Genomic DNA, 25941 nt, shown 5'->3' with positions numbered 1-25941 from the left:
TCTCCCCAGCCCTAATTTATTTCTTAGTGAAAGGGGTAGGGAGGGAGAAGAGAAGAGAAGAGAAGAGAAGAGAAGAGAAGAGAAGAGAAGAGAAGAGAAGAGAAGAGAAGAGAAGAGCAAGGAAGAGAAGAGAAATCAGAAATCACTCTAGTGGCAGTATGCTGCCGGGGATCAAACTCAGAATCTCATGCTTGAGAGCCATAACACTTTATCTACTGTGCCACTGCCTGGACCACTTCAGCCTTATTTTTGAATAATGGTTAAGGCAATGAGTTCAAGAGAATATATTATCTGTTCCAAAAAACAAAGCACTAGTAAAACAGATGTGCTCAAGAGGAGTAGGTGGTGGATTGTTTACATTTGAATGGTCATAAGATTGTGTCTAGCAAGAACACAGCTGAAAATTGATCAAGGGGAATTGATAGTGCAGCTGAGACTGAGCTGAACAGGAATTATTCTTGTATGCATACTCAAAACTTAGATAATGTTATCCTGTAGATTTGTTTTAGTTGAACAAACAAGTATAAATGATTACTATTACCATGTCATGGCCCAAATGACAGGCCAGTTTAGTTGACTTTTTTTAATTGAGGGATTAATAGTTTATAGTAAATACAGTGGTTGGTACATGTATAAAATTTCTGAGTTTCTGCAAAAACGCTCTCACTCCCAGCCTATGTCTTCCTGGTTTCACTTCTCAAAAGAAATGTTTAATTTTGGGTGGGGGAGACAGCATAATGGTTATGCAAACAGACTCTCATGCCTGAGGCTCCTAAGTCCCAGGTTCAATCCCCCGCACCACCATAAGCCAGAGCTGAGCAGTGCTCTAGTGTTTCTCTCTGTGTGTGTTTCTCTCTCTCTTCATCTCTCTCAAAAATAAAGTAAAAATTAAAAAATATATTAAAAAAAGAAATGTTTAATTTTGAAATATCTTCTGTGTGACAGGAATATACTATAGAAAAATGGCAGGATGCTAAAATATCAAGTGTATCACCAGCAGAACAAAGACTTTTTTGTTGTTGTTTGATAAATAGCCTGTGTAAATTTTTGATGATGGGAATGTGATTATAGGATATATAACAATAAAAATTATCTTCTGTTACAAAAAGTAGAGCTTCCTAATAAAAGCTACCTTGCATTTTTCTTTAATTATAATAGCTTTGGCATAGAAAGTAAAGATAAATATATATTATAAATTCTAGAGCCTTAAGTAAATTATTTTCATATTCAGTTTATTGACTAATAAGAATTTTTACATTTTGTAGCTCTGTTTATTTTCTTTTTTTAATTTTATTTAAGAAAAGATTAATTAACAAAACCATAGGGTAGGAGGGGTACAACACCACACAATTTCCACCACCCAATCTCCATATCCCACCCCCTCCCCTGATAGCTTTCCCATTCTCTATCCCTCTGGGAGCATGGACCCAGGGTCATTGTGGGTTGCAGAAGGTAGAAGGTCTGGCTTCTGTAATTGCTTCCCCAGCTCTGTTTATTTTCTATATTGAAAATAAAGTTGGATGTATAGTAATGCAGCTGTCAGCCCTCTTTGGAACATTTTAAATTATATACATCATTTAGCTAAGTATAAATGATTTGTTGAGTGCTTTGCGAATAAATAATTTCCATTACTTATTAGATGTAGCCACCAGATTCTAAAAACACTAGGCTCTCATTGGCACTTTTTTTTAGTGTTGGTTTTTTGGATCTAAAGTTACAGTCAAGAATGAAATTCCCTCAGGATTTCATGCTACATTGTATCAAAGGTTACCAAAGTGACCTTGAACATGACTGAGAATTTTCCTTAAGCTATAACTGAAACAAGGCTAGAGGGAAAATAAAACTCCCATCCTTAATGATGATTCATTAAGCAGCCTTGAAAAGTGGTGTTTCTATTTGATGTTTTTTGCCATTAATTTATTATATCAAAGTCTGATATCCTGTACTTGACTTCCTATAGTTTTCTTTGTTTTTATGATACACAGTTGATATATAAACCTATGTTGGATATATTTATAAATATGAAATTCTTTTTTAAAAAATTATCTTTATTTGTTGGATAGAACCAGTCAGAAATCAAGAGGGGGAAGATAGAGAAGGAGAGAGACAGAGAGATACTTGCTTCATCACTTGCAAAGCTTTCCCCCTGCAGGTGGGGACTGGGGGCTCGAACCTAGGTCCTTATGTGTTGTAATATATGCACTCAACCAGGTATGCCACCACCCGGCCCCTACATATAAAATTCTTAAAAGTATGCCTTGACCCTGTTTGGTTCAAGGCCAGCGAAGGTAGTAGTAGACTGACACTCAGGACATACAAAATCCCAGGCCTACAATTAGTCTTACCAGTTTTGTTGATGATACCAGACATACTGCTTCTGTACTTTAGAATAACTCTCAGCTCTTTCTACAAGTCAATTTTCTTGGCTTTAACAAATTTTGTAGTTTTCTTTGAATTCTTCAGACATACTTCCATCAATCTCTAAATGACAGCGTGGTTCAGAAAGACTCTTAACTCTGAAGAAGAAAAACAGAATAATTTGGGGAAAATTAAACAGGGATATCTCAGAGAAAGCAGCAAGAGACCTGATGAGAACAAATATATTTTGAAGGTAGAGCCAACATGATTAGATTGGATATGGGGCTGAGAGAAAGATGGAAGATCGGAAGCATTATTACTCACTTTAGTAAACTACAGAGGTACAAAGATATCCCATAGCAATTGTTCAACAGCTAGTTCTCTTCTTGCTATAAAAGAACATTTGGGGAGTAAGGCATTGGTAGAGGAAGAATTTGGAAATTTCATTGTCCTGTCCTGCCTCTGACTCATTGATATCTCATTTAAATTTGATGTTCTTTGTTGTTTCTGAAACTTAAAATATGTAAAGTTTTGAATGCTACTGGATTTAAAACCAACACTCTTTAATGCCTTAAAAAGAGGAGGGGAGGGGAAGAAAGAAAAGGAAAACAAGCTCTAGGCAGGGAGACTTTAAAATAACTTTATAAGAATTCAGAGGTAACCATTTTCAAATGCCAGTAAATAATTTTTATACCAAATTGCGATACCAAATTCTAAGCCTATAAGGTAAATATAAACTGGCTGCCTAGATGAAGTGATTGATGTAATTCTGTTTTGTTGTTTGCAGGGAGTGAAAAAAATAAATCCTAAATTGTATGAAAAATTTATCAATCACAGATTTGGAGAAGAAATGGTATATCGTATAGATCTTTGCTCCATGCTGAAGGAAAAGCAGAGTAATGGTTATTATCACTGTGACTCTTCAGTTGTGATTGGTAAGTACCATTTAAAGATTCTATCCTTTTTGTTTCTTTAGCTTTAGTTTTATTTTGGCAAGTACTTAGAGTCATCTGTATATGCTTTTCTCTATGGCCTTTTCTCCAAATATTATGTTTTGGCATTACTGTTTTGAAATGTTTGTAGAAAATATATTTACATTTAGCAGTCAAATTTTGGTACTTGTAGTTTTTATACTTATGTGCTTTAAATATTGAAATTCACAATGTTGATTCATGATGCATTTCAGTTTGATTATATTTTGTAACTATGGAGAAACCACTTTCTCTAGTGAAATGACCATACAATTTGACACCAAATATGTTTCTTAGTTGGGAATAGAATGTCTGAGGTCAGGAAATTTCACTCCGAGAAGAGAAAAATCTTTATAGGTGACCTGTAAAGATTGAAAACTTAGCCTCCAATCTCTTTCTTTGTTTTGAAAGGAGACAGAGATTCACACATAAATGCTTCTATCATCCTATGAGGAATATGGCATGTGAGGAGAGAGACTTACACACAGTTATATTTCCAAGTGAAAAGAATATGTATCAAATGGCGATTAAACAAAGCACTATTCCTGCCATTTGCAATGTGAATATATTTCAAAGAAGTCTGATCTGATTTGATTTTTTTTTTTAAACTTCAAGCCAGATCCAATTATAAAGTATGAACTTTAAGCCTAGATTGTATACTCTGGAAGTAGCATGAAAGTATACTCAAAGAAGATAAATGCATAATGTAAATATTTCAGGGTCTTCAACTGAGATAATTTCTTTTTTTAAAATTTTTAAAATTATCTTTATTTATTTGATAGAGGCAGCCAGAATACAAGAAGGGAGGGAATGATAGAGAGGGAGAGAGAGACAGAGAGATACCTGTAACACTGCTTCACCACTTGCAAAGCTTTCCCCCTGCAGGTGGGGACTGGGGGCTTGAACCTGTGTCCTTGTGCATTGTAACATGTGTACTCAACCAGGTACACCACCACCCGGCCCCCCTCAACTGAGATAATTTCTCTCCACATCAACTTGAAGAAAACCTATGGAAATAATACATCAAGAAAAAAAAAAAACTCAGTAGTACAGTTTTTGAATGTATTGCTTTTATACTTTTCTATGTAATGGCAGGAATTGAACCCAAGGTCTCCTGCCTGCAAGACATACATGCTGCCTCTAGGCCATCTCCCCAGCCCTGTGAAAGTAATTTTAAAATGTTTAGAAAATAGAGCTTTATTTTCAAAGTCTCACTGTTAATTTTCAGAAAAGCGATCATTATGCCTTCCAAAGGCTTTAGACATCTTAAGTCAATGACATACAATATGTCATTTGAAGTTCATTTTGAAAATTTCAAGGAAAATATTTTATATTTTCAGAATATCTACAAGAAAATCTACCATCATAGTTTTGATGAGGGACAAGCTTTTTTGTTTATGTGCATTGTAAAGGGCAAATTCAAATCCTGCCTGTAGAATATAGACTTTGGTTAACTTCTTATATTTTCCCTATAGTTATTTTAGATCATCCTTAAAAGAGAACTCAATGTTTCATTGCCTTTTCAATTCCCATTGTCAAATAAACAAGTAAAAACTGAACAATATGTATATTTTTCTGAAGATATTGGCAGACTGGCTTTATATAACTTGTAACATGTAGCTTCTAGAAGCCACTAGACAATTCTGTTCAGCTCACCCCAAATCACTATGCATGAACCACACATTTTTCTTATTTTGCTCTTTTCTAGCTTAAAATTGCTTATTCCAGGCAATTTCTTTAGAGCTTCCTCTAGGACTTACTTATAATCTTATCTACTAATTCATTGCTATTTAAATAGCCTCTTTCAAACTCTGCCAGCCTCATAATATAATTTGAATTACAGATACTCTATTTTGTATCTCACATTTGATAATTCCAATATGAGGTTTAAAATAGTATCTGCACATAAATGATAATTATCTGTGTTATAACTAATGTATATTAATATGTGCAGTATATCTTTTTAATTTGTTTATAGATAATTGCTGGTTTTCTGTATTTGCTGAGTTTTAAAATATTTTATTTATTTTGTATAATAATAAAAATACATATCAATATCTCCAAGACTTCCAACTGAATCATTTTCATTTTTTTCCTGTTGTATTTGTCATTTCACAAATGTTATTGCTTAATCTATTTTTTTCAGGGTTTCATTATAGTTAAATTTTAATCTTTCATAGTTTTTTGAGTATGAATTCTTCTATATTTTGTATCTTTTGCAACTCTTCACTTTTCTGGTTTTATTGAGAATTTATCTTATTATGCATCCCCTGTAGTAGCCCCTTATTTGATTTTGCAGTTTTCACAGTGCTAAGCCCACAAGGTGTCTTGCTTTTAAGTTGGCCAGAAACTTAGCATCAGAAAACCCTCCTTATCTATAGACATCTTCTTTTTGAAATTTTATTTATTTATTCCTTTTTGTTGCCCTTGTTTAATTGTTGTACTTATTATTGTTGTTGTTATTGATGCTGTTGTTGCTGGATAGGACAGAGAGAAATGCAGAGAGGAGGGGAAGACAGAGGGGGAGAGAAAGATAGACACCTGCAGACCTGCCTCACCACCTGTGAAGCGATTCCCTTGCAGGTGGGGAGCTGGAGGCTCAAACTGGGACCCTTAAGCTGGTCCTTGCACTTTACACCACCTGCGTTTAACCTACTGTGCTACAGCCCAACTTCCAATAGACATATTCCTTTTATTCTTATGTCTATTCTTGTGTCTCTTATCAATTGTGACTTTTAAAAAAAAAGATATCTATCTCTTTGCCTTGGTTGTTTTAGGTATTTACCAGGTTAGCTGGGGAGGTATCTCATTAGTCAAGCCCAGGGTTTGCATGTATGAGGTCCCAGGTTAGTCGCTGCCACTATATATGCTAGAACAGTGTGGTGTTCTGGTCTCTCTCTTGCTCATAAAGAGAACATCCCTGACATGGAAGCTACCCAGATGCCCAATGACAGATGAATGGCTAAGGAAGTTGTGGTACATATACACAGTAGAGTACTGTGCAGCTGTTAAAAATGATGAGGTCATCTTCTCTACAATATTCTGGTAGGAATGTGAAGACATCATATTGCATAAGACAAGCCAGAAAGAGAAAGACCAATACCAAATGATTTTACTTATAGGTAGAACTTTGGAATAAAGAATAGTTAAGGAAAACATAAGGTGAAACTTGGACTGGGTGCATTGTATTGTATCAATGCAAAGGACTCTGGAGAAGAAAGAAAAGGGGGATAGGATGAAGGGATATTGGCATCCTGTTGTGTCTCTTAGAAACCAATCAAGGGGAGAAGAGAGGTTGTGCCTGTATGTTAATCTCTCTCTCTCTCTTTCTATATATATATATATGTTTTAAAAGTCCTAAAAATGTACATATATTTTCTAGGATTTATTGTGTACTTAATTTTGTTCATAAGCTATTTTCCACATCAAATGTTTTTATTTTTGTTGAATTATATATAAAATGTGGTTTCTAATAATTATGACTAGAGACATCTCCAAATCAAAGATCTGCTACATATTGATTTATATTTTCTTCTAGTTTTTTAAATTGTTGTTGCTTTTATATTTGATCTTTTAATTATCTACTATGATCATTAACATATATATTCAGATATAGAGGATTCACAGAGTAATCTAGTGTTTAAAAGTTGCTGTGAAGTAGAGACTTAATTTTAAGAATTTATTTTGTTAGATTTGCCATACTCTACTAAACTTGCTGAAGACCACAATTTTTTCTAAATCATCTTTATTTATTTATTGAGTACAGAGCCAGGAACTGAGAGGGTAGGGGGAGATAGAGAAGGAGAGAGACAGAGAGATACCTGCAGCCCTGCTTCATCACTTGCAAAGCTTTCCCCCTGCAGGTGGGGACCAGGGGTTTGAACCCAGGTCCTTGCACATTGTAACATGTGCGCTCCACCAGGTGTGCTACCACCTAGTCTGCAAGCTGAGCATTTTTCTCTTCATCTTCTGTCATTGTATGCTGTTAATTGGAGTGTTTCTTAGGATATGAAGCAACATACTTATTTTCACATATCAGCAAGATATAGCACTTTAATTCTTTCATAATTGAAACTTGGGTTGATATTACACATATTCTTGACAGGCCTAACTGCATATATCATCAGCTAAAACTCACTAGCAACAAAACGTCGGGAATGGTATATAGCTCATCTGGTAGAGCACACACTTTATCATGTGTCAGATGCTGGATTTGAGCCCCTGGTACTGTAAGGGAGCACTGAGGAGCAAAATAAACTTCCTAAAGGGTATAAGCACCTCCCTCCCTCTCTCCCACTTCCCCTCCCTTCTCCCTCCCTCCTTGTCTCTCCCTGAAAATGTAAAAGGTTAAAACAAACAAAATAATAATAATAATAATAATAATAATAATAACCCTCTGGGAGCAGTGGAATTTTGAAGGTGTGAAGTGAAACCTCAGCACCTAAATAAATAAATACATAAATAAATAAATAAATGTAAGAAAAACCACACCTTTCTGGTGAAACCAGGAATTTAATGTGGTCAGATCTCCTAAAATGGTGAAGCTTATTCTCTGTGAGCTACTTACTAGAGCTGGTTGAATTAATTTTCCACAGGCAGCAATGTTCCATTTATATTTCCATAGGGAAAAATGTCGACTAAATGACACCCTTTGTAAGAGTGATGAGCAATTTAGTTCTTGCAAAGACCAGATTACTTTCAGCTGTCAGGTCTTACAGGCAGTAGTGGGGAATTTAGAAAGGTCTACAATTTTTTTTTTGTAGGACATTGGATTTCTTTATACTATCTATAAACAAAAGTAAAATGATTTTCTAGGAACCTCAATTTTTTCCCATTATAATTGTCATTTAACTGATAATGAGTATGCACATTTTGTGTAATCTTCTCTTGAATATGATAAGAAACAGAAGCTACAAATATGCTCCTCAAGAGAGATAGAGACTGAGCAGTTAAGACAGCGCCTGAGAAAAGGAAAGAAACATAGATGAATAGATAAATAGGACATTCATGAATAGATGAATGGGATTTTTTTAATATATGTGTTTATAACAATAATGGGATTTAATAGGACAAAATGGGAGGAGCTTAAAATTTCACCTTCTATGGGAGGGTGGGATGAGGAATGACAGAAGCTGGAATAATAAGATCATAGTGTGGATTAGACAGAAGACTAGTAGAGAGGGTAATTTCCACAAATAATTGATAGGGTGGGAGGGAAGTAATAGACTGGGACATAGGGTGGTGGCAGTATTAATGACAGGAGATATCTTGTTTGAACCTATGTTCTCACTAGCTGAGGAGGTCTATGGAGGGGATAACTGCTTTTTATTTTATTTTGTTTTATTTTATTATGTATGTGAGGAGTTGGTGAGGAAGGAAGTGGCTCCAGTTTTATATACTAAGACAGTGAATGTGTGATAAAGGAGATTGAGTAGATAATTGTAGGATAAAAAGAGTGAGGACAAAATTGAGTATTTGACAGAGTGACCCAGGATTGGGTCCTAAAGGATAAGGTCTTCAATTAGTTCCAGACAGAGGCAAGGTGTTAAAGTTGAACTACATGTAGGCTCATATAGAAACTAATAGGTCTGTATAGATATGTTGTTAAGAGACAGTAAGAGTCTAGCAAGGGTAGTTAGAACCATCATAGTTATAAATAGGCAGTCTATACCCAGTGTGAAAAAAGGTAAGACCAAACAAAATACCAGGTTTGGACTCTCTGGGCTAAAGCACTATAGAGAATGGTGAGAGAATTAGGCCAGTGACTTTTTTTTTCAAGTTTTTTTTTCTTTATTGGGTGGATTAATGGTTTACGGACAACATTAAAATACAGTAATTTGTACATATGTAACACTTTTCAGTTTTCCTCATAACAATCTAACACCCCCACCCCAGGTCTTCCCCTGCCATCTTGTTCCAGGACCTGGCCCTTTCTACCACTCCAGGGTCTTTTACTTTGATGCAATACACCAACTCCAGTCCAAGTTCTGTTTTGTGTTAGTAAATTTATTTTATCTAGATGTTCCTGCTTTTTGAAAATCTTACTTAAGTGGCGTGCCACTCTTCAAAGATTTGTGGTCTTCCAATGCTTTCTCAGTAGTTTTTTAGCCAAAGGAAAAAGACTTTTTTTTTTGGCTTGGATTTGATATAATCCTGAGTTTGAAGTCTAGTGTCCAAATCTTCAGTACTCCTTTACATTTAGGAATTAAGGAAAAGCTGCCAAAGCATTGAATTGTCATGTCTGGATCATGATCAGTTAAATAAGAATGCATGGAAATTATCTTTATGGAAAATAATACTGTAGTTGCCACCGATACACTGGTTAATGTTACTGGAAGGCAGGGAGTGAGAAGGAAAGACACAGTTTGCCTTCGTTGGCTGAAAGGTATAATTAGAACAAAGTCCTAGAGCTTCCTAGTAGTCTTAACTTTTTACCTTATCATATCAATGATAAATGATACATTTTAAAATGCTTAATTTTTCCTGAACACTATATGCTCATTTAAAAGTCCAATTAGTGGGGAATGCAGGGTATTGGCAGTGTACATGTACTTAAATGGCTGCTCATTTCATGTGAATAATTTACTTTTTGCAGTAGAAAAATGTGCTCTATAGTGCTTATCTGATGAATGGTTTCATTAATAATTTATAAGGCTGTACTTTTGCTGTGTTTAGCATTTAAAAAATTGTATTTTAGTTCATTACTTTTCAAAGTTTATTCCATGAATCTTTAGAGATTCCTGAGGTAATTTTAGGGCTTCTCTGAGGGTAAACCTATTTTTATATTAATACTGACATCCCACTTGCCTTCTCTTCCTGGGTTGGCATTTACACTCATGATATAAAAGTAACAGTAGGTAAAACTGTATGTGGTCAGTGTGAGTCAAGGCATTGCCAATAAAAACAACAGTTTTTATGTCTGAATGATTTTCTAAGTAGTAAAAATTGCTGACTGCATTTCATTTCACATTTTGAGACTGTGTCTTTAATATTCTATGTTACACAAATGGAAAGTGTGCATAAAGTAGTTTTGATGAATATTGAAGTAGGAAGTTGACTCAAGTTGAAGCACTTGATTATTTAAGCTACAAATTAAAGTAACCACCTTCATAGAAAACTGTGTGATCTGTCTGACCTAAAGCTGTAGTTGATTTAGATGTTTACATAGCTACATTTGCATATATATTTTTAGAGCTCCATGAACAATTTAATCCCATTATCAAAATTTGATCATCTTGCAAATCTAAGGTATTAAATGTTTAGGCAAAAGCTATTTGTGCTTAGGGCTAGGGTCTAGGCAGTTAGGGAACTTGAAATATTAAATCTATTTCCCCTCCCCCGTGACAGTCATATTACTAGTGATAGGACTAAAATTTCAAATCTTCCCCACCACCGAAAAGTCTGTGCCCTCCCCCCCCCAGGTAACCACTATAGTTTTCCAATTTAAATATGGGCTGTGTTGTGTCTGGTGGTTTATTTTAAGTATATGTGTTCATTTCTATAAATTCCACATATGAGTGAAACCATCCTGTGGCTTTCCTTTACCTCTTTGCTTATTTCACTAAGCATAATGTTCTTGAGTTCCATCCATTTTATCCCAAAGGATATAAAATCATCTTTTATTATTATTATTATTGCTACATTGAGTATATGTCCCATAATTTTTTTATCCAGTCATCAGTCAAGGGACATTTTGGTTGCTTCCAAAGTTTTGCTATTGTGGACAATGTGGCTATGAACATGGGGGTAGATAGATCCCTTTGAATTAGTGATTATTATGGCTATGATAACATCACCCCAGAACTCATTCTTAACTTGGGCCCCGCGGCAAAGAAGTGGCTCACTTCATTCCTGTCCCACATCTTGGAATCTGAATCTATGCCCAAAATTTGGCGTCGTGCGAAGATAATAGCAGTTTTGAAACCAAAGAAAGACTCAACACTGGCCGCCAGCTATAGACCAATTTCTCTCCTCTCCGTGTGTTACAAACTCCTTGAGAGGCTGCTTCTGTCACGTATTTCTCCTCTTACAGAGAAATTCTTATCACCCGCCCAAGCTGGTTTCCGCCCAGGAAGATCTACCTGCGAACAAGCCCTGGCCCTCTCAACTTACATTGAAAATGGATTCCAGAAGAATTTTAAGACGGGTGCTGTCTTTGTTGATCTCACAGCAGCCTATGACACGGTCTGGCACCGTGGTCTCCTAGTCAAGATCTCAAGATGCCTGCCTCCATGGGTGGCCAACACTATATAGTTTCTTCTCCAAAACAGAAGATTCCGGGTGCATCTGGGTGACAAGTCTAGCAGATGGAGACTTGTCTCAAGTGGCCTCCCCCAGGGCTCTGTTCTGGCTCCTACGCTATTTAATATTTACATCAATGACCTCCCAGAAACTTCTTCAAGGAAGTTCATCTACGCCGATGACATCTGCCGTGCAACTCAGGCATCAAAATTCGACATCCTCGAGGAAACACTCATGAAAGACATGTCTCTGATATCTGATTACTATAAAAAATGGCGACTAATCCCTAGCACTGCAAAAACGGTATCATCTGTTTTCCGTCTACACCATGCTTTGGCCTCGCGTGAGCTTAATGTGCAGCTTGGCGGTACGAGAATCCGGCATGAAGCCCAGCCAGTCTATCTTGGCGTTACTCTTGATCGCACTCTGTCATTTCACAAACATCTCATAAAAACTGCAGCAAAGGTGGGCGCGAGGAATCACATCATTGCAAGACTGACCAGCTCCTCATGGGGTGCGAACGCTTCCACACTACGATCATCATCTCTGGCATTATGCTATTCCACTGCAGAATACTGTGCCCCAGTATGGTTCCGTAGCCCCCACGTCCACTTGGTCGATTCCAAATTATATTCCTCCATGAGGATAATTTCTGGAACCATCCGTTCCACCCCGGTTCCATGGCTGCCAGTTCTTAGCAACATCGCCCCGCCAGATATTCGTCGGGATGCGGCATCATCTAAGTTCATTTCCCACGTCTACGCTCGACCGGACCTGCCAGTATACGCGGATATCTTCACCCACCCTGTCCAACGCTTGACGTCTTGTCACCCAATCTGGTCCCCTACGTCTACACTGAACTTCTCTGTTCCAGACTCTTGGAAACAGAGTTGGCAGTCAGCTGAGGTCAAGAACAAACACCTCATCACAGACCCCTGCAAGCGTCAACCCGGCTTTGACCTAGCACGTTACAATTGGGCCCTCCTCAATCGCTATGGAACAGGCCATGGCCGGTGCGCCGCTATGTTCCATCGCTGGGGAGCCAGAGACTACCCGAACTGCCCCTGCGGCTACAGACAGACTATGACCCACATAGTCAACGACTGCCACCTCTCCAGATTCAAAGGAGGTCTCGAAACTTTACATCAGGCTCAACCTGACACTGTTGACTGGCTACAGAAGAAGGGCAAACGCTAGAAGAAGAAGTGATTATTATCAGCTGCTAGAGTGTAGGACTTGTCTGCTTGATATTCCAGCTCAACCCCCACCACCACGTGTACTAGAACAATACTCTTGCTTCTCTCTCGTATGTAACTCTTTCAACACACATGATTTAAATTAAAAGTGAAGGACAGTATATATGATAGTGGTTGTATTTTTTAAATTATATTTTATTAGGGAATAATGGTTTAAAAGACACTTGTGGTAACATGAATACGATTTTTTATCCTTCTTTGATATGTGTCTGCATATCAGATTCCACAACTAACTTGGGTCCTCTGCCACCACTGTATATGGAGTTCCTAATGTCCAACTGATATATGTTTATGCTACATAAATAAATAAATTTTGTCTTGTTCCTAATGCAAAAATTTATAGTATAATTCTCAAAAATTCTTAGTTGGCACAGACTATAGGAAAGCTGTTGTTGTGACTTCATTCTGTGACTTTTTTAGATGGATGGATAGATGGATGGATAGATAGATAGATAGATAGATAGAGGGAAGGACACCATAGCACCAAAGCATCCTCCAGTGCAGTGGAAGCTGGGCTGAAATATTCATGGTGTACGTGGCAGAATTATCTTGCCGGTGCTTCAGATAAATTTTAATAGTAAAGAGGTATAGTCAGAAACATTTAAGAACTGCTGTTGTATATTAGTTCCGTGGTTCAAGAAAACCATGAAAAAATACAATTCTTAGACTGCTCTCCAAACTGAATTTTGACCAATGTTTCTACCTTTTCATCTAACAAATTAATTTTGATGATTACGTAGTTCCCACCCCCTCTCTCTAAGATATGAATTGGTTTCCATTTAAGCATTCTGTGTTGAAAATTTAACAAATGCAGAAATGACAGAAACCGACAACTGAACATTAAAAAAAACTTTATTTTATTTGTTAGAACATAGAGAAATTGAGAGGGAGGGGAAGATAGGGAGAGACAGAGAGACATCTGTAGTCCTGCTTCACCACTCACGAAGCATCCTTTCTGCAGGTGGGGGACTTGGGACATGTGCATGGCGTTATGTACATTTAACCAGGTGTGTTGTGCCATCATCCAGCCCTGGTTATTTCTTTACACTTCCTTGAGTTAGAGGAAGCATTGGGAGAATTAAATGAGAAATTAACCTTTATTAACATAAAGTGGCAACTGTGCCTCAAACTATTTTGAAAAATCTAGCCATCTGTTGCCATGGTTCCCAAATCTTATGATTTATAGTAGTTGTCTCTCAGTCTGACAGCTTATTTCAGGGTTCTCAATTCTATTGAACTGGTCTGTATGCCTGTTTTTGTTTTAGTACCAGGCAGTTTTGATTACAATAGCCCCATAGTATATTTTAATGTTAGAAAGTGTGATGCTTCCATTCTTGATTTTTATTTTCAAAATTGGTCTGACAGTCTTTGGTATTTTCTGGTTTCAGATAAAATTTTGTAGCCTTTGTTCTATTCCTGTAAAGAAATTCATTTGAGGGGTGGGGGTAGATAAGCATAATGGTTATATAAAGAGACTCTCATATCTGAGGCTCCAAAGTGCCAGGTTCAATTGCACTCACCACCATAAGTCAGAGCTGATCTGTGCTCTGGTAAAAACAAAACAACAAAAATAAAACTGAAACTCTCCCCAAAAAGAAAAACAGACATTTGTTTGTACAATATTGGGGATTACATTAAATCTATATATGGTTCAGGATAGGATGGTCATTTGTACAATGTTAATTCTTTTAATCCATAAGCATGGCAAATCTTTCAATTTCTTTGTATCTTTTTCTATTTCTTTGAATAGTGACCCAAAGTGTTCATTATGCAAATCTTTCACCTGCTTTGCCAAGTTTATTCCTAGGTACTTGTTTTGCTACTGTTGTAAATGGAATTGTTATTTTGGATTTCTTTTTCTCTCGCTTATTGTTTATGTAGAGGAACACCCTGGATATATATATATTATATATAAATTATATACATATATATATATATTTTTTTGCCTCCAGGGTTATTGCTGGGCTTGGTACCTGCACCATGAATCTACTGAAACTGGCAGCCATCTTTTTCCATTTGTTGTTGTTGGATAGAACAGAGAGAAACTGAGAGAGGAAAGGAAGACAAAGAGGGCGTAGAAAAAGATGGGGTGACACTTGCGAAGCAACCTCCCAACTGTGGGGAACCAGGGCTCACACCAGGATCCTTGAGTCAGTCCTTGCACTTCCTACTATGTGTGCTTAACCCGCTGCACTACTGCCCTCCCCCCACACCCTAGATTTTTATATGCTAATTTTGTAGCTTGTCACTTTACTGTATTGCTTAACAATTTGCAGGAGGTGTTTTTTTAACTGTATTTTTAAAAAAAATTATGTGTATTCTCATATTACTTGCAAATCATGACGGTTTTACTTTTCTTCCAATCTGTTACTTTAATTCCTTTCCCTTACCTAATTACTATGGCTAGGAACCAAATATATTGACAGGGGTATTTCTTTTCTTTTTTTAAAGACTTTTAAAAAATATTTATTTATTCATTTTCCCTTTTTGTTGCCCTTTTTTTTTTATTGTTGTAATTATTATTGTTGTTGTTATGGATGTCTTCATTGTTGGATAGGACAGAGAGAAATGGAGAGAGGAGGAGAAGACTGAGAGGAGGAAAGATAGACACCTGCAGACCAGCTTCACCGCTTGTGAAGCGACTCCCTTGCAGGTGGGGAGCCGGGAGCTTGAACCTGGGTTCTTGGCTTTGTGCCACCTGCGCTTAACCGCTGCACTACCGCCCGACTCCCGGTGGGTATTTCTATCTAACAAATCTAACACTTTTTTTTTTGTTGTTGTCCTCAGGGCTTCACCTCTCAAACCAGTCTTTTTCATATGGAAAGAAAAAGACATGAGGGATAGAGGGAAGGAAACCATAGTGCAGAAGCTTCTTTGCTAAATGTGGTGAAGGCTGAACTTGGGTCTCGTGCATGACATAGCATTGCATTATTCAAGAGATGTGTTTTATTGGTCCTTAATGTAACTTTCTGACAGTTATATCACTAACATCACTGCTAGTACTTATTATTTATGTGCAAAGTCCTCAATTTTTTAGAAAGCATAAAAGTAAATATTATATTTCAAATGAAAAGAAGTTGGGTGGGGGAGGGGAAAGAGACTCAACTGGTAAAAAACAAGCAAGCAAAAAAGCAGAAAAAAAAAAAGCTATTTTCTGTTTGGTCTGGCAGGATAGCTAATTTGGATAGAGGCCTTGCTATATCATAGATATGATTCAGATTTCAGTCCAGCCTCCATTGCTATGAGAGAAACTTCAGTGCAGTGATGTCTTTCTACCTGTCTAGCTCTCTCTCTCTCTCTTTTATATTACTTATATATTTATTTACTTTTAACAGAAATAGAATTTGAGAGGCAATGGGGAGCAGCAGTTTTACCTCTTATGAAACGTCCCCTATGCCAATGGAGACTGGGGACTTGAACCTGACTCCTTGAGCACTGTAATGTGTACACTCAACCAGGTGCACCATCACCAAACCCTGTTATCTGTCTTTCTGTCTGAAAAAGGCAGCCTAAAGTAGTGAAGGCTCATTGATGGCAAGAAAGAGTGAAAGAGAGGAAGAGAGGAAGAGGGAGAGAGAAAGGAAGAAAGAAAGAAAAGAAAGGAAGGAAGGAAGGAAGGAAGGAAGGAAGGAAGGGAGGGAAAAGGAGAGACTGTATGAATGAAATTGGTAAATGCAGTGTAGTCAGTCATTAAGATATATGAAATTGGGGGTCGGGCAGTAGCACAGTGGGTTAAGCACACATGGCACAAAGCGCAAGAACTGGTGTAACAATCCGGTTCAAGCCCCCCCCCCCACTCCCCACCTACAGGGGTGTCACTTTACAATCGGTGAAGCAGGTCTGCAGGTGTCCATCTTTGTCTCCTCCTTCCTGTCTTCTCCTCCTCTCTCCATTTCTCTCTGTTCTATCCAACAACAATGACATCAATAACAATAATAACCACAACAATGATAAAACAACAAGGGCAAGAAAAGGGAAAAAATAGCCTCCAGGAACAGTGGATTCGTGGTGCAGGCACTGAGCCCCAGAAATAACCCTGGAGGCAAAAAATCCCCAACAACATATATATGAAATTAGTGTTAGAAGAACCTTCCAGTTGACAGTAATTATGCCTGACTAGTCTATTACATCGTCTAATTGCTTTTGAATACTTTTTTTTTTTTTTTTTTTACCATAGCACTGCTCAGCTCCGGCTTATGCTGGTGCTGGGGATTGAACCTAGGACCTCAGAGCCTCAGGCATATCCATTTTTTTTGTTTGCATATCCATTATGCATATCTGGTTACATATCCATTATGCTATCTTCCCTACCCTGACTACATTTTTTTTGTGTGTCTCTTTAATATTTTTTTTAAGTGCTTAGCACAAGGACTCCTATATAGTCTGATAAAAATGTTAGTTATTAATACCAAGAGAGTATGATCCATGCCAGGATACCTATCATAACAATTAAAAAAAAAATTCCTGACAGTCATTGCAGGTTATTATTGATTCATATCTTCTCTTTTCCAAATCTTTTATTTAGAAAATAATGATTTGTAGATCAGTTACCACATGAGTAAAGTTTATCTCCCTGTGATAGGTGTCAGCATACCATTTCCACTACCAGCTTAAGGCCTGCACCACCATGCACCAGGTCCCCAGTGCTCTCATGCCTCCCCCTCTTAGAGTCCTGGAATCTGCTGAAATAGACCCCATCTACTGATAGTTCAAGTTTCACTCTGTGGTTTCCATTTCTTTCTTTGTTTCTTATGTTCCACCTATGAGAGAGGTAGTCTAATATTCATCCTCCTTCTGGCTTATCTCACTTAACATATTTCCTTTAAATTCCATCCAAGATCTGGCAGAAGAGAATATTCCATCATTTTTTACAGCTGACAAGTCTTCCATTGTGTACATCCACCATAGCTTTCTTAACCACTCATCTCTAGTTAGACATCTCTAGTATTGTTTCCATTTTTGGGATATTACAACGCTGCTTTGGACATAGGTGTATATAGATCTCTAGGTAAATGTTTTTGCGTTTGGTTAAATCCTTAGGAAAGGAATAGTTGTATCATAGAATAGATAGATCCATTTCTTTTTTAAATGCTTTATATTATATCAGTCAGTTAACTAACTGACTTAGTAGATAGACATAGAAAAATTTAAAGGAAAGTAGGAGACAGAAGGAGAGAGAGAGAGAGAAAGGGAAAATGATATCTGTGGCACTGCTTCACCACTCTGGTAGATTCCCCCTGCAAATAGGGACCAGGGACATAACCTAGGTTTCTCACACATTATAATGTGTTCTTTACCAGGTATGCATCTGCCCAGCTTCCTGATAGATGCATTTCTCATGTTCTGAGGAATCTAGACTTTTCCACAAGGGTTGAAGCAATTTACATTTCTACCAACAGTGTAAAAGCGTTACTTTTCACTATCCTTACCACAGCTTGTTGTTTATGCCCTTTTTATTATGCCATTCTCACAGGAGTGAAGTGGTATCTCATTGTTGTCTTTATTTGCATTTTTCTGATAATCAGTGACTTTGAGCATTTCAAAAAAAGTTTGTTGACCCTCTGTACATCTTCTTTGACATTCTGTTTAGACCCTCCATTTTTAAGGGATCTGTTTTAAAAAAAATCACTGAGTTTTGAGAGCTCTGTATAATTTTGTTAGTAGCCCTTTCTCTGACATGTGTTGCTAAACATATTCTATTCAGTAGGCTATCTCTCTGTTTTGATGATGGTTCCTTTTGCTGTGCAGGAGTTTTTCATTTTGAACATTGCCTCATTGGTTTATTTTTGCTTTTGATTTCCTTGCTATTGGAGTCGAGTCTTTGAAGACATTTCTGAAGCAAATGCCATAAAGTGTTCTGCCAATGCTTTCTTCTCTGTGCTTGATGGTTTCTGGTCTCACATCCAAGTCTTTGATCTATTTGGAGTTGACTTTTGTGTACATTGATGTGTGATGATCTTGCTTATTTCTTCTGCACATTTCAACTCAATTTTCCCAGCACCATTTTTTTTTTTTTTTTGCCTCCAAGGTTATTGCTGGGACTCGGTGCCTGCACCACGAACCCACTGTTCCTGGAGGCTATTTTTTCCCCTTTTGTTGCCCTAGTTGTTTTATCATTGTTATGGTTATTGTTGTTATTGACGTCATTGTTGTTGGACAGGACAGAGAAATGGAGAGAAGAAGGGAAGACAAAAAGGGGGAAAGAAAGATACCTGCAAACCTGCTTCACCTCCCGTGAAGCAACCCCCCTGCAGGTGGGGGGGGGAGGGGGGGCTCGAACCCAGTGGTTACTCTGGTCCTTGTGCGCTTTGAGCCATGTGCGCTTAACCCACTGCGCTACCACCTGACCCCCTCTTAACACCATTTATTGAAACACTCTCTGTTGTCTATAATGTTTTGGATACCCTTGTCTTAAATTAACTGTCCATAGGTGTGACATTTGTATTATTTTTAATGCTTTCCTCAGGTACATTAAAAAAAAAAAAAAGCACACCAGCACCTGCCTGAGGCCTTGGTGTCTTTGGATGTCCCAAATGCAATTTAGTGAGGCTTGTGGATTTGATAGTTGTCAGTATTTGTTAGAACTCAGCTATGCCTTCCAGAAGTCCTCACTCCAGAGTTTTGTGTTACTTGCGAATAATGCATCCAGATACACATTACAGATATAATTTAAAAATAAATGTTTATTTTGATAGGATAGAGAGAAATTGAGAGAGAAGGGAGTTAGGAAGGTGGGGGTGGGGAGACACACCCACAGAGAGAGAGAGACAGAGACATCTGGAGCACTGGTTATGAAGCCTTCCCCCTGCAGGTGGGGTCTAGGAGCTTGAACTTGGGTCCTTGCTCATGGTAATACATCCATTTAACCAGGTGCGCTACCACCTCAGATGTGAATTAAGAAACATTTTAACAGAAAATAGATATAGTATTTAATTTGATTTCATGAGTACTTAAACTTTTCTACATTATTATTATAAATATCCAGAAGCAGAAAGAGTATTGTCATAGTGTGTTAGAGCCACATCAACCTGGGGCATGGTAGATGATAAATCCTGAGACCTGCCCAAACCAATCTTGATCTAACTGCAATTCATCTAGCAAAAAAACAACAAAAAAAAGAATTTGCTATTCATTATTTTGGGGATTCACTTTTAATCCTTTAGGCGTTAGAGAAAGAAAAAAAGAAAATCTTTTTTTAAAGGTCTTTTTTAATTAATACTTATTTTCCCTTTTGTTGCTGTTGTTTTTTTATTGTTGTAGTTATTATAGCTTTTTTTTATTGATGTGGAGGGGAAGACAGAGAGGGGGAGAGAAAGACAGACACCTGCAGACCTGCTTCACCGCTTGTGAAGCGACTCCTTTGCAGGTGAGGAGCCAGGGGCTCGAACCGGGATCCTTAGGCTGGTCCTTGCGCTTGGCGCCATGTGCGCTTAACTCGCTGCGCCACCGCCCGACTCCCAGATGTTTTAATTTTTATATTAATTTTTTTTTTTGCGGTTTCATTGTTAGTACTTGCAAAAGCCAGAACAAAAGTAGTAGTTGTATCTGTCTGGATTAAAGGACTGCTAGTGGCCTTGTTTCTCCTATTATGCTGTGCTTTAATTAAACTGTCAAAGAAGATTTACCACTAAGTGAACCCCATGTGGGTCTTTGACCCCCTTAGGCATCAGCTCTCTCTCACCTGCTCTGGCCACACTTCTGACTTATGTGTTAGCTTCAGCTCTGGACCTCATCTGATTACCATGTTAGTATATACTCTGTGTGACTAGAACCAAATCAAGTTGGTAGAAAGCTATAATGTAAATTCAAAGTGTCCAAATAAATGCTATAACTTGTCAACCTTTTGACCACATCCTACTGTCTTTAAATTTGGGCCACATAAACACAGTCAGAAAAGAATTGACTGAATAATAAGCATGGAGGAAGTTTGCAAATTGACACTGCGGGAATGCATCAGCTGAAGTTTAAGAAAGTGCCTTTTTTTTTTTTAGAGATAAGGGACATTTCCATAACTCCAGCTATATGATTGTTTCTTTCTCTTTTCTAACTGTGTGTACGTACTCTCTATATGGTATGTTTTCCTTCTCATGTTTCATAGACATTTTTTTCCATTTGTGTATTAATTTGTATAACATAAGGCAGTTTCAAATGTAAATACACTTTCAGATTAGTAGGAAAACAGAGTTCTGTGATATTATTATAGCCCTGAAAAAATTATTAAAAAGCTAAAGATATTGCACAATAGTAGTTTGCCGGGATAGCCTGAGGGTACTTCTTCCCGAGCTAGTGCTCTCTGGGTTGGAGAGAACTCAACTGGAGCTGATCTAGGCTGCTGCGTGGGAGAGGGATCAGGAACTCGTGCTGCACTAACTTCGCAGGAGATACACTCTGGAACTCTCGGAGCTGGAAAGCAATTTCCAAGTGTCTTTAATCAGAAGAGCAGCTGTTTTTATACTCTCCGAATAGGGTGGAAACAGGATGTGATATAGAGAGAGTGGAGGGAAAAGTGACTGGTGAAAATCAGAGTGTGACAAGGAGGGGGTGGAACAGGCGAGAATCCTATCACTGAACCACCAATGCCCTGGAGGGAGGGTGGTGCTTGTTAACAGTGGTTATGTAAATAGAATTCAGTGGTTATGTAAATAGAATAGTGTTAAGCAGAAGCCAGGGGGAGCTGGCATACTATCCAACAGTAGTTCACTCAGCTTTCATGCTTGAGACATTGAGGTCCCAAATTCTGAGGTCTATAGTCATAAGCGAGATCTGAGCAGACTCTGATCACTCTCTTTCTCATTAAAAATCAAGTAAGTCTTAAAAAGGAAAAAAAAATTAAATATGATTAAATAAGGAGTAATATTGGAGCCAGCTGGTGGTACACCTGGTTAAGTGCACACATTACAATGCTCAAGGACCCTGGTTCAAGCTCCTTGTCCCTACCTGTAGGGAGAAAGCTTTGTGAGTGGTGAAGCAAGTCTGTAGGTATCTCTCTGTCTCTTTCCCTCTCTACCTCCTCTCCCTTCTCAATTTCTCTGTCTCTAGTAAATTAATTAATTTAAAAAAGGAGTAATATTAACACATAAAAAGATTCTTGACTCCCAATTTTCCTGGCTCAAGACTCTACCTTAGTAGTTAAAAATAGACATTAACAATGAGATTTATAGATAATCCATAAAAATTTTGTTATGATATTTAAATTTCTTTTCCTTATAGATAAGACATACCTAAGGAAAACTTTCAAATAACAATATTTAATATAGTTTCAAAAACATGTGGTCTGGCTCTCAAATTACTCTAATGATGCAGATAAATTATGGAAGAATGTTTAGTAGTTCTGAGTGATAGGTATATGCTAAGTTTGGATTAGTTATTCAGAGTTGGAATTCATTTTTACAAAAACATAGTGAAATAAGGGGCTGAGTGGTAGCTAAACTGGTAGAATGCGAACATTCCAAGCTCAAGGACCCAGGTTCAAATCTCCCATTCCCACCTGTGTGTGTGAGGGGTAGCCTCACAAGTAGTGGAGCAGTGCTGCAGGTGTCTCTCCTTTCTGTCTCATTCTCTTTCTCTCTGTCTGTCTGTCTCTCACATTCTTTTTTATTAGTTACTTAATAATAATTAATAAGATTATAAAATAACAGGGGTATAATTCCATACAGTTCCAACCACCAGAGTTCCATGTCCCATGCCCTCATTGGAAGATTCCCTATTCTTTATCCCTCTGGGAGTATGGACCAAAGATCTTTATGGGGTACAGAAGCTTGAAGGTCTGGCTTCTGTAATTGCTTCTCTGTATGGACAGGTTGATCCATACCCCCAACCTATCTCTATCTTTCCCTAGTGGAGCAGGGCTCTGTAGAGGTGAAGGTTCCCGGACACACTGGTGAGGCCATCTGCCCAGGGAAGTCAGGACGGCATCATAGTAGCATATGCAACTTGGTGACTAAAAGGTGGTAATATATAAAACAGGACAAGTTGTTTAATAAACAGGAAACAAAAAGTAGGAATAGAACAGATGAAATTAGGTATATTAATGTGGGAAGAAGCTAGGAATTTTATTTTAGGTATGTCCCAAGAGGCCAATAACTTTAGTAATTTTTGCCTTAGCCTGATAGCTAACATAAGGGTAGACTAAAATATTGACTGAGCCCCTTGGAATATACCTAAAATAGACTTCCTACTCCCTTCTAACATGAAGACCCCAAATCTCATCTGCTATACTTTTACCTATAGGTTGCTGATTATTAAAGAAATTATTCTGCTTTATATTTTAATGCTTTTTAGCCACCAAGTTGCAAATGCTACCATGACACCAACCTGACTTCCCTGGACAGATGACCTCACCAGTGTGTCCTGGAACCCCACCTCCCCAGAGCCCTGCCCTGCTAGGGAAGGATAGGAACAAGCTGGGGGTATGGATTGACCTGTCAACACCAATGTCCAGCAGAGAAACAATTACAGAAGCTAGAACTCCCACCTTCTGCACCCCATATGATCCTGGGTCCATACTCCCAGAGGATTAAAGAATAGGGAATCTTCCAATGGAGGAGAGGGGATATGGAACTTTGGTGGTGGGATTGTAACCCTCTTTTACCACAATCTTGTCACTCATTATTAAATCACTAATAAAAATTAAAAAGTTAATATGAGAATAAAAAAATTGGAAAGATAGTTTCAGAGAAATCTGGATTAGGGCACAGAGTAGCTCCCAAACATGAGGACCATATATAAATACTACTATTTACCCATCGATCTGACCTAGGGCTGTCTCTCACATTCTATTAAAAACTCACTAGGGACATTAGAATCTCTCTGCAGGCAATAATCCTGGTAGTTAAAAAAAAAGGGGGGGGGGTCGGGTGGTAGCACAGCAGGTTAAGTGCACATGGTGCAAAAAAAAAGTGCACATGGTGCAAAGCAAGGACTGGCGTAAGGATCCCGGTTCGAGCCCCGTCTCCCCACCTGCAGGGAAGTCGCTTCACAAGCGGTGAAGCAGGTCTTCAGGTGTCTGTCTTTCTCTCCCCCTCTCTGTCTTTCCCTCCTCTCTAGATTTCTCTCTGTCCTATCCAACAACGACAACAATAATAACCACAACAATAAAAACAACAAGGGCAATGGAAAGGAATAAATAAATATTAAAAAATATATTTAAAAAATAAAAAAGAGGGGGGAGGGAGGAAGAAAAATTTTAAAAAGAATGAAATAAAATGTAGTATTGAGTATTCTTTCCAACCTTCTTGACGTCTATAACAGTTGTCTTGACAGCCCAATATGAACATTAAAAAAAAAAAAACAGCGTATATTTTAAAGCATTGAATTTTTTATAGACTGTTTTTCCAAAAATTGTACTTTTAAAAAAATATTTATTTATCCCCTTTTGTTGCCCTTGTTGTTTTAGTGTTGTAGTTATTATTGTTGTTGTTATTGTTGTCATTGTTGTTGGATAGGACAGAGAGAAATGGAGAGAGGAGGGTAGAGGGGGAGAGACAGACACCTGCAGACCTGCCTCACCACCTGTGAAGCGACTCCCCTGCAGGTGGAGAGTCAGGGGCTCAAACCAGGATCCTTACGTGGGTCCTTGTACTTTGCGCCATGTGTGCTTAACCGGCTGCACTACCGCCCTACTCCCAAAGACCTGAACCCTAAACGCTCATATTGAAAGCCTGATGCTGTGCCAACCAAGCTACTAGGGCCTACTGTGAGTACTTCTTAAACTTACTTATTTGTATTAAGATTTTGACATTTCTTGGTAAAGCAGCTTCCATAAGGGTGTTGCCTGCTGTATAGTGAAATTGTGAAGTGTCTATTTTATGCTTAAAGACATATCTCTTAAAGTGTGACTTCAGAATTTGGAGGGATAAAGCAATTCTTCTGTTTCTTTATATTTCATGATTTCATTTCCCCTTTCTCTCCTTTGAAAAGAAACCTTACTTTTTTTCTCATGTGTTTTCATAAATTATCAAACTCAAATTTCCTTTATTCATTATGAAAGATCTGAGAAAAGTTACAATTTTATGGAGTTAGAATCTTACTATGTGGCATATTCTTATTGCAAGACAGAATTGATGGTAGTGAATTCCTTCAGTTTCTGTATGTTCGAGATATTTTTAGATTTCTTTATACTTGGAGGATAATTTGGATAATTTGGTATCATATATTATTCCTGGCTGGCAGTTTTTACCTTTTTTTTTTTTTCCAAATTGTCACCAGGGTTATTGCTGGGACTTGATGCTGGCACTACAAGTCTAACACTTTATGTTGAAGAAGTTTACTGATCCCAGACTTCCTGATACTTATTATTAGAACTGCTGTTGATTGCTACCTTTGCATCTGTGTTTGCAAAATATATTATTTGTCTAACAGGTACATTCTTCTGACTAATATATACCATGAGGCCTGTATTTCAGGCTCTGTCCCATTATCACAAAATCCTGCTCTAAGGCAAAGTCTGGATATTTCAGAGATTTCTGCCCACAAGCAGTAGAGTGTTGGGATTGCCACAGTGGCCATTTTTCTTTTATTTATTTATTTATTTATTTATTTATTTATTTATTTATTTATTTTTTATTTATTTTTACCAGAGCACTGCTCAGCTCTGGCTTATGGCAGTGTGGGGGATTGAACCTGAGACTTGAGAGCCTCAGGCATGAAAGTCTCTTTGCATAACCATTATGTTATACCCCCACCCCATTTTTTCCTTTTAAAAATTTTTTCTTTCTATTTTGTTTTGATAGGATAGAGAAAAATTAAGAAGGTTGGAAGATATAGATATATAGAGAGATAGAGAGAAAGATAGACAATTGCAAACCTGCTTTACCACTCATGAGGACAATGAAGCATCCTTCCAGCAGGTGAGGAGCAGGGGTTCAAACCCAGGTCTTGCACATGATTATATGTAAGTTTGACCAAATGCATCACCATCCAGCCCCGCAATTTTTACCTTTCAATACTGTGAATATGTCATTCTACTCCATTCTTGCCTTTCGGGTTTGGGATGAGAAATATGATGCAAACCTAGTGGGTCCATCCTCTATATGTCATCCCTGTCCTTTCTCTAGTAGCCTGCAATGTATTTTTCTTTTTCTTGCTTTTGGATAGTTTTACTATGATGTGTCTTG

The 25941-nt window shown here is 37.7% G+C and overlaps 1 protein-coding gene across 8 annotated transcripts in view; it reads left to right on the top strand.

Annotated features, from left to right (window-relative positions):
• The window catches only part of AKAP7 (A-kinase anchoring protein 7), a 258608-nt gene that overhangs the window by 66972 nt on the left and 165695 nt on the right, over positions 1-25941 (top strand). For all 8 annotated transcript variants that reach the window (XR_009549585.1, XM_060190452.1, XM_060190453.1 and 5 more), the window contains exon 7: positions 3146-3293. Coding sequence is in view for 7 of the 8 variants with exons in the window: in XM_060190452.1 (XP_060046435.1) it covers positions 3146-3293 (148 nt within the window). In the remaining variant the exon portion in view is untranslated. The remainder of the gene's footprint in view (positions 1-3145; positions 3294-25941) is intronic.

This window comes from Erinaceus europaeus, chromosome 4 (assembly GCF_950295315.1).
Source record: "Erinaceus europaeus chromosome 4, mEriEur2.1, whole genome shotgun sequence".
NCBI classification, from domain to species: Eukaryota; Metazoa; Chordata; class Mammalia; order Eulipotyphla; family Erinaceidae; genus Erinaceus; species Erinaceus europaeus.
The sequence above is the reverse complement of the archived record's forward strand: the minus strand, read 5'-3'. Positions and strand labels throughout refer to the sequence as shown.